Source organism: Quercus lobata, chromosome 3 (genome assembly GCF_001633185.2).
Source record: "Quercus lobata isolate SW786 chromosome 3, ValleyOak3.0 Primary Assembly, whole genome shotgun sequence".
NCBI classification, from domain to species: domain Eukaryota; kingdom Viridiplantae; phylum Streptophyta; class Magnoliopsida; order Fagales; family Fagaceae; genus Quercus; species Quercus lobata.
Genome location: NC_044906.1, coordinates 25,263,688 through 25,280,425, shown reverse-complemented (window position 1 = coordinate 25,280,425; position 16,738 = coordinate 25,263,688). Strand labels below are relative to the sequence as shown.

General features: G+C 32.5%; 1 protein-coding gene across 1 annotated transcript; it reads left to right on the top strand.

Annotated features, from left to right (window-relative positions):
* The first annotated feature begins 460 nt into the window (after positions 1-460).
* On the top strand, positions 461-7,974 carry LOC115980054 (probable aldo-keto reductase 1). The gene is made up of 7 exons (XM_031102254.1): positions 461-601; positions 2,483-2,650; positions 2,843-3,046; positions 3,219-3,391; positions 3,692-3,788; positions 6,381-6,534; positions 7,595-7,974. Exons 1-7 carry the CDS (start codon positions 542-544, stop codon positions 7,771-7,773), a joined length of 1,035 nt encoding a protein of 344 aa, XP_030958114.1. The 5' UTR covers positions 461-541; the 3' UTR covers positions 7,774-7,974.
* The last annotated feature ends 8,764 nt before the right edge of the window (positions 7,975-16,738 follow it).

Genomic DNA, 16,738 nt, shown 5'->3' with positions numbered 1-16,738 from the left:
ATTCACTTAACATCTTAATTTCTATTTTTACATACAATTTATTAAAATAATATAAACTATACCATCAAATAATATAAAAAACAAAACAACTCTTCCATCTCTCTACCTTTTTGTCTTTCTCTCTCTACCAAACCCACACACTACTTAAAATAATACTAATATTTAAGTTTACCACCCAGCTATAGTAGTTTGCAAATATGACAACTTACTTCAGCAAGGTGGCATAAATTTTTACCACTACCTACCCCAATAGAGTGAGTTTTTAATGAATTTGGTTGTGAAATAGCAACTTTGGAGTTTTAGGATCTGTCGGTAGAGAAATTTGATTAATGTTATTTGTAATTTTTTTTTTGTAAGGAAATATATAAAAATATATTTAATGTTATTTAAAAACTGAAAAATGTATCATTTAGAGGGTTTAAGCCTCACTTTCTTTCCTTCTTTTTGGGTCAAAATTAGCGTTTTACTATATATCTAACACTTCATCATCTCAGCAACTTATACATGCAGACATTGAAAAGAAAAACACAAAATTTGGAAGATGGCGGAAGGGAACGAAGTCCAAATTCCAAGGCTGAAACTGGGCAACGAAGGCCTTGAGGTAAATCTAAACGCCACTCCTTGAATACCCATTTCAATTTTTTTTTTTTCCTTTTTAAGAAACTTCCACTTTGTATATGTTCAAGTCATATTTCTTTGAAAACCCATCCACAGTAACTCAACACTGATTGACTATTAAGTTTGAGTCTCAAACTCAAATCACGAATGGTTGAAAACCGATGATGGGTATTGCCTAGTTACCTTTTTGTGATCATAAGCTGTGAAGTGTTATCATTATGAAAAAATTCCTCTTGCATATAGTACCCTGTGTGTTAAAAAGTACGGTGGGGAGTGGGGACAAAGTTAACTAGTGTGTTAATTAGAGGCAAGGAGCAGTGCATCATAAATTTGAAACGATTTCTATGAAGCTGTTTAGTTTAGTCACATGCTATAAATTGAGAATAAGTTTGTAGAGAAGTGTTAAACTGTACCTATCTTGAGATGTTGCTGCAAAAATGATGTTTTCTATACTCATTTGACGCCCTTCAATGAGAACTTACTACCACAGAAGGAATTGAAAGTCATCCCTAAGAAACACAATTTTATATTCAAGTCATAAGCAGTTAATGGCTTCGGTTTTGTAGTCATTTAACCACATACTTTTAACATTCCCCCGCACTAGTGAGTTGGGATTTTAAATGCGAAATAGAGTGGAGGAGACAAAGATTGAACTCAGGATCTCATGCTTACATACCATGCTAAATTACAGATAGTCTCAAAAGCTTAAGCTATTAGGATATGGTAAATTTAATTATTTAATCACATACTTTTATGATTTAATAGGAGATAATCTATAAGGTTTGGAATAATGAATAACTATTGCGGCTGCAAGTTTAAACTCGAATGACAAAGCAAGAGTTTAGAACAATTTGATTATACTAGTTATGATTGAATTGTGTTTTGAGGTTATGATCCCTTGAGACTCTCATAATTCAATTGTGTTTTGAGGTTATGATGCCCTTGGAACTCTGTTATGACACTACACTAAAGCAGCCATTTGTATTACCTCATAACCAAGTCAACATGATGAACTAAATAGATTGAGCTGATTGTTAAACTTTTAAGATAAATTTTAAGTCCACAGGGATTTGTTGTTTTCTTGTGAAGACATGAGATTTGTGTCAACACTACAGATGCCATCTAGTATTCTGAGAACATATATATGATACACATACACCAATTTGAGTTGGTGGGGAGATTTTGAAGTTAAGTGTCATTTTAATACGTATATGTTGGATAATGATCTTAAACTATATAATTGAGACTATGGTCATGGAGAGTTTCTGGAATTAACAAACTTATGCTCCTTCATCTTTTCTATTTTCAGCACCTAAGATTTGCATGTTTTAAAGTCCTTCAATCTTGTGCTTCATATGTTGTAATGTGGGAGGCTTTGGAGAAATAAAAGTTGATAGAGGTATGGAGACTTTAAACCTTAGTAGTCCCATTTCTTTCTTCCATCAAGAGTCCCAACATAAGGTTGAACCTGCATAAATAATCTATAACCATGAAATCCTCTGGTTAATCTTTCCCAATGTTCAAGATGCATAGGTTCTAAGGTTTTAAGGAATAGTTTTTGTACTAAAATATTTTGCTGCGCTCTGTTGGGGACATAACACTTGGGGATATTCTAGTTGAGTTAATATAACATATAGGGATAACATTTGACCCAAAAGCTTAAGCCTATGAATTAGAGCCTAATTATGTCATATGAACCATTCACTCTTGCCATTATTATCCAATGTGGAAACTCACTACTTAACTAACTACAATACTCACTCATGAATATTCCAACACGCTCTATTATCATTCTACTACATTTATTCTTAACTTTTTGTTTCTCATTTCTTTGTAATTCTAAACTCTTCTTTTTTCCCCCCAGGTCTCAAAGTTGGGGTTTGGATGTATGTCCCTGACTGAAGCCCAAAATTCTCCATTCTCTGTGGAGGATGGAATCTCAATAGTAAAGTATGCATTCAATAAGGGAATCACTTTCTTTGATACATCTGATGTTTATGGACCCCATTCTAATGAAATTCTTATTGGAAAGGTAAAAGACACTAATATTTACTTTTACTAGCTCAAGAAGTCAAATGTTTTTGTTCCTATCTGGTAGTAAATCTGAAGATGGTCACAGATGTGAAAGTTTTGTTACTACTTTTTATATTATCTGTTAGTTAATTGATCGAGAACCACGTTAAAATTCTGTGCTATTTAACTGAAAGTAGTTTATATCTTTCAGGCCTTGAAACAGTTGCCAAGAGAGAAAATTCAAATAGCCACCAAATTTGGCGTCCAAAAATCAGGATTTCCTCAGACGCAGGTGAATGGTAGCCCTGAGTATGTTCGCTCAAGCTGTGAGGCTAGCTTGCAGCGTCTTGATGTGCAATATATTGATCTGTATTATCAGCATCGGGTAGACACAAAAGTACCCATAGAAGAAACTGTAAGTGATTCTCTTGCTCTTTCAACTAGATGCCTGCAATGGGTGATTTTAAAAATTCTTGCTTGCTTTTTTGTAATTTGAAATTATGAAATTCTCTGCAAATTCATTATTTCAATGTAGATGGTGGGATCTAAGCGGCAGATATGATTAAATACATCTTATTGCAATGTAGGTTGGTGAACTTAAGAAACTGGTAGATGAGGGAAAAGTCAAATATATTGGTTTATCTGAAGCCAGCCCAGACACAATAAGGAGGGCACATGCTGTGCATCCCATCTCAGCTGTGCAAATGGAGTGGTCTCTCTGGAGTCGTGATATCGAGGAGGAGATAATTCCACTTTGCAGGTTTATTTTGTTCACAGGTGATGTTTTTTTATAATTTTGGCCTCATGAGTACTTCCACATATAAGAAGATTACAATGTTCATTTGTTCTAGATGTGGAGTTAAATTTAGAGCTGCTTGTTCATTAGTCATTGTGTCTTCCCTTAGGTTTCAAAGACCATTATCTTCTTTGAATGACTGCCACTATAAGGAAAATTTATTTGGTTTTGTATCCATTTTGTGTAGGCAGCTTTGATTTCATTATATGTAATTATCTTATCCAAAAGCATGAGAATGCTCTCTTGATGCCATTGTTCATGTAGGGAGCTTGGCATTGGTATAGTTCCATACAGTCCTCTTGGTCGTGGTTTTTTCGCTGGCAAAGGAGTTGTGGAAAATTTGAATGCAAATAGCCGCCTGGTACATATTTCACCAATAATGTTTCTCCTTTATTTGTGGACTTTCAAATTTTCTGCACAATTCTTCAGGCAATAATTGTTTTCTTTTTGAGCAATGCATACTTCAATATTATCAAGTGAAAAATTCCTACAAGGGAAAACAACTATTTTAGTTCTTGCAGTTTACAAGAAGTTCCAATTTCGTCTCTAATATTTGAAAATTTGCAAACAAGTTGCTGACATTTTTAACGTTTTTCAACTAAGCTTTTCTATCTGGCTCACACATACAATAGATGACCTGTCACGTCAAATAGCTAACCTGACATGACTTAGATGATGATTTGCCAATTGGAAGTCCACCTAGAATGATAGGAAGATGAGGTAGAAGAGTAATAACTATTCACAGATAAGTGAAAAGAACAAAAAGGTCCGTATATGTTTCCAATTTCCAAATCATCGCTAAGTTGTGCCACGTCATCTGTTGGCATTAGTTAGCACTTTGTTGTGTCATGTCATCTACTCATTACCACTCATCACTGACCCTCTCCACTCACTTCTGCTCTTCTCCTTCCCTGCCAAACAACCCCAACCGCTCACCCAAAACTGGGGTGTTATCCACTTCAACCCATAATCTAGTAAACAACATGCAGGGAAGTTCCCAACCCAAAAAAGAGTTAGTCAAGTAGCAGGTTGATACCAAACCCAAACTGCCTCAACTCGTTGACCTGCCTAATGTTAGGGAGAAAATATAACTTCTTGTAAGCTTCAGGAACCAAATTAGTTATTTTCCCTTCATTTTTCTATAAGTAAATCAATTTTATTGATGAGAAATTATACATAAGTATTGAAGAAACAAACGGGTATTTTTGTTCCCTAGATCTCTTATCTTTGTGTTCCTTCGATCTCTTTTATGAACTAAATTATCTCAAATATATCCACAAAAGAAAATAGTGGAAGGCTTAAGGTAACATTAGTAGTAGTAAAAAATGATATATTGATTAAGGAGGTGACAAAGTATGATTTTTGATCGGATAGAATAGCGGTGAAGAAGAATACATATGGCTGACTCCGATCAGTTGACACAGGACAAAACCGAAATGGATGCAGCAACACCTTGGGAGAGTCGTGTATTGAATAACAAAAATACTTTTGACTAAAGGAAATTTAAATAAACTACTAATAACCTTATTCACTCATATAAACTCTGGTCCATATTGAGTTAGTTTGTGGAAAAATATTAGAAGGGGGTGGCCCTCTTTATCTCGGTTTTTTCTGTATGAAATTGGAGATGGATCAAAAGTGCAGTTTTGGCTAGATAGATGGTGTGGATCATCTCCTCTTGTAGACTGCTATCCTGAATTATATTGGATTTGTTGAAACAAAGAGGCGAGTGTGGCTGATCTAATGAGGTACTCCAATGGAGTCCTTCATTGGGAGATAAATTTTTGTAGGGATGTTTGGAGCTTCATAAATACCATTTATAGTACTCCTGTAAGGGGGATTGGGGAGGATAAAAGATGTTGGCTACCTTGTAAGAGTAAGGGGTTTATGGTTAGTGCGTTCTACCATCTTCTAGTTGGCCACAATGAACAATTTTTCCCTTGGAAAAGCATTTGGAAGCAGAAGATTTCTTCTAGAGTTGCTTTCCTTGTATGGATCGTTGCCTTGGGGAAATGTCTGACAATTGACAATTTAAGGAAAAGAAAGGTTTGCATTTTGGATTGGTGTTATATGTGCAAATGTAATAATGAAACTGTTGACCATCTATTCCTTCATTGTTCGGTTGCTCTGGAGTTGTGGGACATGGTTTTTGGTTTATTTGGAGTTTGTTGGGTTATGCTAATGTCTGTTGTTGAGCTTTTTGCTTGCTGGCAAGGTCGATTTGGTTGCCATCAAAATGGAGATATATGGATGGTTGTTTCTCATTGTTTGATGTGGTGTATTTGGAAGGAAAGAAGTAGTAGCCAGTAGGTGTTTTGAAGACAATGAGCATTCTATGCCTGATCTCAAGTTTCTATTTTTCAGAACCTTATTGGACTGGTTCTCAGTGTGGAGAAACCAACATTTTTCTTCTATTTTGGATTTACTTGATTTATGTAATTTTTGTATTTGATATGTACTCCCTTGTATACTTCTTGTGTACTTGGGTGTCTCTTTCTTTTTGAAATCAATTAATCAATAAATCCTTATTACTTATTAAAAAAAAAAAAAAAAAATCCAATTGTCCAATGAAAGTACAATTGACCCAAAATTTATAAGACTTGTTGTTTACTGTGAAAGTGTTTTAGGGTTTGATAAGTAAACCCTAACACATAAAATATTATTTATATATAAAGTACATGATATTACTGTTTTGCCCCTATTACTCATAACAAGACTAAATTAAAATAAACTTTTCTTCGCACTTTCTGCATTATTACTTTGTTCAAAATCTAGCCAACCCCAAAAGCTTGGGATTAAGGCTTTGTTGTTGTACTATAAGAACCATCTTATAGAGAGGATTTCAAGAATTTGTTCTTTCTCCATAATAAAATAGTAATAACAACAATAAAAATTCTTCAAATGAAACTGAAAACCAGCTTCTTTATTTTTTTTAATTTTTATTTTCTATAAGGCCAAGCACCCTCGGTTCCATGGAGAAAATTTGGAGAAGAACAAGACCATTTATACTCGAATAGAAAGACTTGCTAGAAAGCACCAATGCACTCCTGCTCAGCTAGCACTTGCATGGGTTTTCAAACAAGGAGACGACATTGCACCCATACCTGGTAATTGGCTTTCATTTTTTGTTTTTTGTCCTGATTAATTACTTGTCAAAAATGTGCTATGTATTTAAGTTTTCAAAAAGAGAAAGAAAAGCGCTGAAGATTCTATTTCTTGTTATGAATACTATTATCTTTTGTGTGCTTCAAATTGAAATTAACTTGACTACAAGTGTGCTCTTTTCCCCACTTAAGCTGAAACAAGTAATATTTAGATTTCCTGCATCTTATTGTGGACAAGGTTGATATAGAAGTTGAGGAAATATATCAGAATTATCCCAATCCAAGTTACGTAAGGATTTCCTGCCTCAAGTTTCAAAGTTTAGCATATAAATGGATATCAACCCACTTCATGGCTGGAAATTACATATATATTGCCCACTCTGATGTCATAACGGCCTCAGAAAAACTCAGATTTTAATTTCCTGTTAACATATTCATAAGCATAGTCCTAGGCTGTGGTCATAACTAAATCAGATTTTATTATGGGTTATGGTTTGTGATCACAATGTCTTGAAGGCATCATTGGCCATACGGCTGGCTAGTTACTGACTTTTTGCAGGAGTGGTAGTTTGATTTTGAGGAATAATAAATCATGAGTCAATTATGTGTTTTTGATATTAAAATTGCTAAAAAATATATGCAGGTACGCTAAATATATAGGGAACTGTATTAAGAAAAAATCTAACAACATTAATCAAGGTTTAGCTGAGTTATCTACTTTTCATTGAAAGTGTTACATGAATGATGATGATGAAGCAGAGTGGAATTTTATTATGTCCAGTGCACCCTTTTGTACCTCCCACAGGCAGGAAACTCAAAATTTGATAATTAGGAAGAGAGGACTGCTAGTTCCATACATAGTTTAAGGGTGATTGTGTGTATATATCTTCTTTTCTCTTTCGGCAGGAAAGTTCACTAATGTTCTCATTTTCAATCTTATTTATTTAGTATAAACAGTTGCTTTTGTATTAGAGCCCTTTGGAACTGTAGATTTTAAAAGTTGAGGCAAGTTGAGACTTTCACTTGCTATTTCTCAATGTTCATTTGCCTTGAACTTTAACAGGGACAACTAAGATCAAGAACTTAGATGACAATATTGGCTCTTTGAACGTGAAATTTACAGAAGATGACCTGAAGGAGATAACTGATGCTGTACCAATCGAAGAAGTAGCTGGTGGTAGAAGCTATCAAGGCAATGAGCAATTTCTATGGAAGTTTGCTAACACTCCTCCACAAAACTAATACTCTATTTACACTTTCATGGATATTGTCCATTTCGCTTGAATAATGCCATGTTTTTGTGAAATGAATGGCCAGATTTATGTTAAAAACTAGCCATGTCATTCACACCACAAAATTAGCAACACTAGTTTGTAAACTTTTTGAGAATGATAACCAATGTGGTTGCTTTATGTCATGTTCTGTTAGATATTTTGTTCCTCACTTTGTTTTAGGGTAAAATACTTGCTAGACCATATTCTTTAGGAGCGGTTACAAATTAAATCTTGAAGTTTAAGACTTACAATTATTTATTTATTTATTTATTTTTTAGATTGTTACAAATTAAACATTATAATTTTGCTAGTTTCAAATTGAACCCTGAACTTTTAAAATCATATCATTTTAAACATTGATATGATTTTAAAAGTTGAGGTTCAATTTGAAATTAATGAAACTATAAGGTTTAATTTGTAACAGTTATAAATTTCAAGTTACAATATTAAACCACCTCTAAATATAGGGTTTTAAATATTATTTGACTTTTCTTATTTAGATTTTATTTTAGTTTGTTCCTCTCTCTCTCTCTCACGCACACACATGTAGCATCCTTGTCAAATGTTGTAACATACATTAGTGATATTAGCCATCTGCTGCTTTTGTTACCTCATCACAAACTACAGAATTAAAAGTTGATTGAGAACTTTGCAAGTTATCTCCAGTAATGATCTTATCATCAACATAAAGTAACATTGTGTGGTACCGTGGTCAATGCATCTAATAAATAACATTGCGTCATATTAATCGATAAAGTAACCAAGATGTCTTATGAGAATGCTGAATTTTGTAAACCATGTTCGATCTTTACAGGATACGATGAAGTATACAATTTATAGAAGAATGAGGCAAGCCTAGAGGATGCATCATCTAAACCTTTTTTTGAGTTTAGTTTTTGTTGAGAAAGACATTCTTCATGTCCATCTGAAGAAATAGTCAATCTTTAGAGGCAATGACTACAATGATAATGCAAAGTGAGGAGAGGTATGCAAAAGGGCCAAATGTCTTCTAGGTAGTCAATGGTGCGCTCTTGTGCGTGCGAACCTGTTAGCTACAACATTGGCCTGGTAGCAGTCAACAGAAGCATCAAATGTTGAATGTGTATGGAACGTGAACATGGAATGGAACATCTTGTGTTTCCCAAAGACAACAACATGATGGGAGACTCTGACTTACTTAGTGATAGGATTGTAGCATCCATAACAAAAACCCTTTTGTTTAAGATCATACCCCAGGAAGTAACACAGTTGAGAGCGCATTTGTCGTTTAGTGCGAGTGCGATCACTAGGTTAGAAAAGAATAAAGCACACACCCGGAAACTTGAAGGTGAAGGTATCCAATTGATGGTAGAATGGATGGCAATGGGAGATGCTTCTCCCTTATAGGAGGTAGGAAAAGAAGCTGAATATAATGAAGTTTTTGATTGGCTAGACTCTTATATGGTAATGCATGTTTTTTGTCTTGTATACCTAATATACAATCAAATGATTTAGAATTGACTTGACTTAAACGCTGGCCACTAAAGACTAAACAGTAGACAAGGAAGCATGATTGAGATGAGAGTGCCATAGAGTAGAGGAGTGCAACAAGGGCAAAAGTCTCCTCTAAGTCAAGTCATATTCTTGAGAACTCTTTAGCAACAAGGTGGGTCTTGTAACACTTAACAGGATCATCAAGGAGAATCTTGATCTTGTACACCCACTTGCATCGTACAATAGGCTTTTTAGGGGGAAAAAAAACGTAAAGAAAAAATATACTAGATTGAGATCCCATAATTTGACAAGTTTGTGATTACAAAATAATGCCTCAAAACCAAGAAATGTGCTATGACTCTAAGCTCAAAAAGGGACAACTTCCACATTAAAATGATAATGAAGAAAATTTAATAAATGTAATCCTTTAAATAACAAAGCTGCAAATGCTCACTACTTGAAGTATGAGGCCGAGATTTTTTTTTTTTTTTTCAACAAAGCTGCTAAAAAAAGCATATGCATTAGTCATGATGGCCGTGTAGACACTCACTTTGTGATTTGTTTGTATTATGAAAAACGTTTTTTGGAAAATGATTTCGAGAAAATAAACTTATTTTCCTATATTTGGTTGTGATCTTGAAAATAAGTTAGAAAACTGCTTGCTCACTCTCAAATGCAGGAGATCGTAGCAATATAATTCTCGAAGTACCGAGGTCAAACCATAGGGAGCAGGGTAAATTCAAAGACAATATAATTAAATAACAATTTGGGTGAAGAAGAAAAGTACTTTTGCTTCGAGATTGTTAACAAGAATAGTAATAAAAGACGATTAAAATCAATAATGTAAATACCAAGGCATCGAAGTTTTTCCCTATTCGATATGAAATTCTTTGTGATCTAAGAAATTATATATTTCATAATTGATTGTTCTTATACAATTAAATACTTACGATTCGGTTGAACTAAGACAATTCAAGAATGCATGATAACCTAGATTAATTATGCGGTTAGAAAATTTTCAAAAAAACCCATTCACTTTAGAACCTGATTTCTATTTGAAACTATTAGAAATTCATCTAAACAATAAGAAAAACATGATTGAACTTATTGAAAGCATGGAAGAACTAATACAACAAAAGAAATCTAATTGAACAATAAAAAATGTTGTTGATAAAATCTTAGAAAGAATCACATTGAATATTCATATCGTATAAAAGAAACATAACCCTTAACCCTAGCAAAGAGTTTAGGTTGCCATTAGAGAAAAGAAAATACAAGGTTTTCTCTGCCAAAATTCATTTTCCCAGCCTCCTTTCAAAACCCTAATGTCTAAGTGTTCAAAGAATATAAAACTTTTACTATTTTAATTTTCGTCCAGGTTTACAGCAGTAACTTGTGAATTAATTTTGGCGTTCAAAAATTGAGAATTTCGAAAAACTCAAAACTGGAAAGTTGTAGATATTTAAGTCACAGTTGCAACCCATCTAGCCTTGTGTCAAGGGAAATTATTGTGTACTCCTGGAGTATCATAAATGTGTGTTCCCTCCTCTCACATGATTGGTGGGTCCCACTAATTAAATTTATGGTAGGACCTACCATTCATGTGAAAGGGGGACTATGCATTTATAGTACTCTGGGAGTACCTAATAATTTTCCTTGTGTCAATTGGATTTTCGACGAGAGAGATATGCCCAAAATACTGATCAGTGCTCAAATCAGATTTTTCCTTTTTGAGATTCTGCCTCTTTGATTTCTTTCCTTATTTGAAGCTTCCAATCATGGTAGACTATCCAAACACTCCAACTGCACCTCCTTAGATATTTAAGCATGGTCCTTTAGCTCCACTTTAATTCTAGTTTGGCCTCCATTCTCTCACAAATTTCTGTAAACTCATTTTTCTCACATAATTTCCTGAAAGTAAAAAATTACACACAATGAATGACATCTTATTCAAGAAATTATGTAAAGATAAATAATAGGGACTAATGCAAATCATGGCTTAATTATATAAATTAAGCATAGTAATATGAAGATAACGCCCACATAAATATATAACAAGTATACATTTCAAGGCGTTATCAAAAACATTTTTTGTTGTTTGGCTTGCACATAAATCATTAATAATCGATGATGAAACATACGCAGCAATAACTTTGTCTCAAATGCATTATTAGTGGTTTGATTTTTAATGTTTAGAGGGTGCCAATATTTTGACATAACTCATGAATACAACATTATTTTTAAATTATTTTTAATATTTTATTTAAGAATTTATTTTTTGAAGTTAATATTTAGTGTAATTGAGTTTGTATCAAAGCACAATTAATAAATGGTTCAACCTCGTGTTGACCTACATAAGTCACAATCAACCCAAAATGATTTGGTTAATTATTTATGTTAGGATGGATGACCCATTTTGAACCCATTTAGTTGAATATATCTAGAATTGAGTAATTAAAAGAAAGTTAATGTTATATCGGTAAATTTTTATATCAAACCTTAAAGTGTCTAACCTTGCATTTCATTTTATTTTCTTAACTTGTATATTTCTAAAGCTGTATGGAATTTCATTGAATTGAATTAAAAACTTTTAGGTTGTGTGCTATTAGCATTTAAATAGATGTTATTGTGAAGCATAATTTCAATTTGTATGAAATTTATTTGTTTAATACTATTATAATTTAGTATGCTTACAAAAATATAAAAATATGGTAATCTTGTTAATTATTTGGTCTTTTTTTTTTTAAAAAAAATTATAAAATAACAAGAGACTTTACCTGTTGTGCTAACTAAAACTCACGGTCACCTATATTAAATGTGTTGAAATGGGTTATATTTATGTCAACCTAACCTATTTATTAAATGAGTTGAAATGGATTGTGTTAGATATAAGCACGTTATTAATAATCATGTTGTTTTAAGGTCGAATACTTTTGAGTCGTGTCGATTTATGTACTCAAATACACCTAACTCAACTCAAACATGACCCACTGACATGAATGGTCGTCGACTAGTGCAGTGGTTGGAGTTTTAAGGCACTTGGCAATACCTATCAAGGTCTTTAAAAAGATTACTTGTCAAGAGTCTTATAACTTAATTAATATTTTTTGGTGTTCCCAATAAAGACGAATTCAAATCCCCTTCCTCCAACTATTATTTATATATATATATATATATATATATACATATAGATAATAAATAAAATAAAATAAAAACCTTAAGACCAGTAGTATCATCTTTTCTAAGAATAATAAATTCAATTGTGTCATGTTTTAAATTTGCTTGGGAAACTTAACGTAGTAAACCTAGATAGGAAACTATAGCTTCTTCTTTAAAAAAAAAAGAAAAAAAGAAAAAAAAGAAAAGAAAAAGGAAACATTAGCTAAGATTTTTCCCATTGAACCCCTATGGTTTTTCTTAAGGGAAAAATAAAATTGAACTCCTAGGTAGCAAGGTGCATATTCGTGCAAGTGGTTAGAATTCTTTGAACTTGCCATCAGTGATGACGTTTTGAGTTTCGTTTCAAAACATCTCCAGATATTGGAAAAGTAAAAATGAACTCCCAGTTCTACTTCTAGGTAGGTAGTAGGTACATATCCATGGATGTCGTTAGAATTCTTTGAACTTGCCATCAGTGATTACGTTTTGAGTTTTGTTTCAAAACATCCTATAGTCTTTACCTCTCTAGTAGTACTACTATATATATCTGAGATTTTTAATGATAAATGAACAGGGAAATTATCCTAGAAACAGATTTAAGGTATTGAAAATAATCTTTTTTTTTTTTTTTTTTGAGAAACCATTGCAAATAATCTTGGAAAGAAAAACACACAATTTGAATGATGGCAGAAGGGAACGAACTCCATTGTCTATATAATATTATTTTATTATTATTATATTATATTATATTATATATATATATATATATATATATATATATTAAAGTTAGTTCTTAGTGTGATGACATGTGATTTTTATCAAAAGTTACAAGTTGCAAGTTTAGTTGCAACTTGTAGGCAAAAAAAAAAAAAAAAAAAGATATGTTTATTTGATAATATGTTTTGGGTGGATAAAATTACAATTTTTGCAAAGAAAATAACCTTAATATATTATCAACAAAAAATTGTTTTTCCTAATTGGTCCAAGTATTCATTGTTAAGTTTATTAATTTTCTTAGTTATGTTTTTCTTTATTTTGGATTGTAGGCAAAAAAAAGGGGGTTAAGAAAGTTTGTTTAAAACTAAACGAATAATTTTCAAAATTTATATATATATATATATATATTTTAATGATTCACAAAATGTTATAAATAACTTTTATTAAAAAAATGAATATTTTCGTTAACTTGCCTTTTGAATTTCTGAGAAAAATTGTATCGTTTTCAGTTTGGTACGACAAAATTTATATTTATGATTTCTGATTGTTCTTATATTACATTTATGATTGTTTCTATAATAAATAAAACTATGATTATGAAATACATTATTCTTTATTAAATTTGTTTAAATTGTTTAAAAAAAAATTACAATAAAAATGATTATCATGCGCAACGCACGGGCTCACGATTAGCATATATTAATAGGTATAGATCAGAGAAAGTTCAATTAGAAGCCAATTTTGTGCCATATGTCTAAATTTATAATGAGACCACACTATAATTATGAATTATCCACATAAGTTTGTGTCATGTGTATATTTAAATTTTTTGATCATTGTGCTAAGTGAGTTAATGAGGGAAAAATACTAAAAATCTAATATTAATGAACTATTTAAAAAAAAATCAAATATACTCAATAAAAATTACCACACAACAAAGATAATCACACATTTTATCTTATTAAAAATTAGAAAAAAAGTTATTATAAGTAGTATTAAATTTAGGTAAGAATTTTAATATGTGACTAATTACGTTTACTTTTTTTTAATAAATAATTTGACTAATTATTTATATTTTTATGATAAAAATTGTGTTTAATTTTAAATGTATCTATATGTATGCTGTAGGGGTAAGGGCCCAAGATCATATATTGGGTTTTGGACTTCACCCAGGACAATTGACAAGTCCGAGGAGAGGCAAATAGTTGTTAAGGGATCCCTAGTTAAAGTCTCATAAGCAGGGAATAAATGGAAGATGATCTGAGGAGGAATACCTCCTCTGATGCGACGAATGTAGCTCAAGTGTGTACTCTAGGAATTAGAGGGACCCTTCAAAAGGCTTTAGTGATAGGAATGTACCTCATAAACATACTAGAAAGAAGGAAACACAAAATATCTAAGGAAAAGCTGCTACCACCGCATTAAATGTATTGCAGCTACTTTTCTGGCTGCATTTATGTGAAGAAGACTTTTGAACAGTGCTGTCTTGACTACCACAACTCACAGAAGGCTGAATGGGGTGTCTGATGGGATGGACACTCAAGTAGGGACTCAGATGATCAAGAAGTGTAGGATCAAAATGACCCAAAAGGGGGTATATAATGTGAAAAAACCCTCCATGAGAAGGGGATTGGAAAGTAAAGAGAAAAAATAGTATAACAATCTAAATCATTTTGATATTCTAGAATGATCATTATATGCAGATTTAACCTCCTTGGACTGAAAGTTTATTGATATCAGCATCCTTTGTTTGTGTTTGATCGCCATACAATTCAATACTAGCTGTTGTCCAACTCATTAGGATCTAGTTCTTTGACCCATTCTCTACAAATTTATTGTATTGGGTTCATTGGAACAAGATGATGGGTGTTGCCAAGTTACCTTTTTGTGATCATAAGCTGTGAAGTGTTACCATTATGAAAATAATCATCTTGCATATAGTACCCTGTATGTTAAAAGTATGGTGGGGACAAAGTTAACTAGTGTGTTAGTTAGAGACAAGGAACAGTGCATCATAAATTTGAAACGATTTCTAAGTAGCTGTTTAGTTTAGTCACATGCTATATATTGAGAATAAATTTGTAGAGAAATGTTTAACTGTACCTATCGTGAGATGTTGCTCCAAAAATAATGTTTTCTATATTCATTTGACGCCCTTCAACGAGAACTTACTACCACAGAAGGAATTGAAAGTCAACCCTAAGAAACACAATTCTATATTCAAGTCATAAGCAGTTAATGGCTTTGTTTTGTAGTCATTTAACCACATACTTTTAACACTCCTTCTTACTAGTGAGTTGAGATTTTAAATGGAAGATAGAGTGGAGGAGACAAAGATCGAACTCAGGATCTCATGCCCCGATAATATGCTAAATTATAGACAGTCTCAAAAGTTTAAGCTGTTAGGATATGACAAATTTAATCGTTTAACCACATAGTTTTATGATTTAATAGGAGATAATCTTTAAGGTTTGGAATAATGAATAACTATTGTGGCTGCAAGTTTAAACATGAATGACAAAGCAAGAGTTTAGAGCAATTTGATTATACTAGTTATGATTGAATTGTGTTTTGAGGTTATGATCCCTTGAGACTCTCATAATTCAATGTTTTGAGGTTATGATGCCCTTGGAACTCTGTTATGACACTACACTAAAGCAGCCATTTGTATTACCTCATAACCAAGTCAGCATGATGAACTAAACAGATTGAGCTGATTGTTAAACTTTTAAGATAAATTTGAAGTACACAGGGATTTGTTGTTTTCTTGTGAAGACATGAGATTTGCGTTAACACTAGAGATGCCATATCTTAAAGAATAGTTACTATTCTTTTTCCTAGTATACTGAGAACATATATATGATGCACATACTCCAATTTGATTGGGTGGGGAGATTCTGAAGTTAAGTGTCATTTTAATACGTATTTGTTGGGTAATGATCTTACACTATAATTGAGACTATGGTCATGGAGAGTTTCTGGAATTAACAAACTTATGCTCCTTCATCTTTTCCATTTTCAGCACTTAAGATTTGCATGTTTTAAAGTCCTTCAATCTTGTGCTTCATATGTTGTCATGTGGGAGGCTTTGGAGAAATTAAAGTTGATAGAAAGTATGGAGACTTTAAACCTTAGTAGTCCCATTTCTTTCTTCTGTCAAGAGTCCCAACATAAGGTTGAACCTGCATAAATAACGTATAACAATGAAATCCTCTGGTTAATCTTTCCCAATGTTCAAGATGTAAAGGTTCTAAGTTTTTAAGGAATAGTTTTTGTACTAAATATTTTGTTGCTCTCTGTTGGGGACATAACAACTTGGGGAGATTCTAGTTGAGGAGTTAATATAACATATAGGGACATCAATTGGCCCAAAAGCTTAAGCCTATGAATTTGAGCCTAATAATGTCATATGAACCATTCACTCTTGTCATTATTATCCAATGTGGAAACTCACAACTTAACTAACCACAATACTCACACATGAATATTCCAACACGCTCTATTATCATTCTACCACATTTATTCTTAAATTTTTGTTTCCCAATTTTTTGTAATTCTAAACTCTTTTTCTCCCCCAGGTCTCA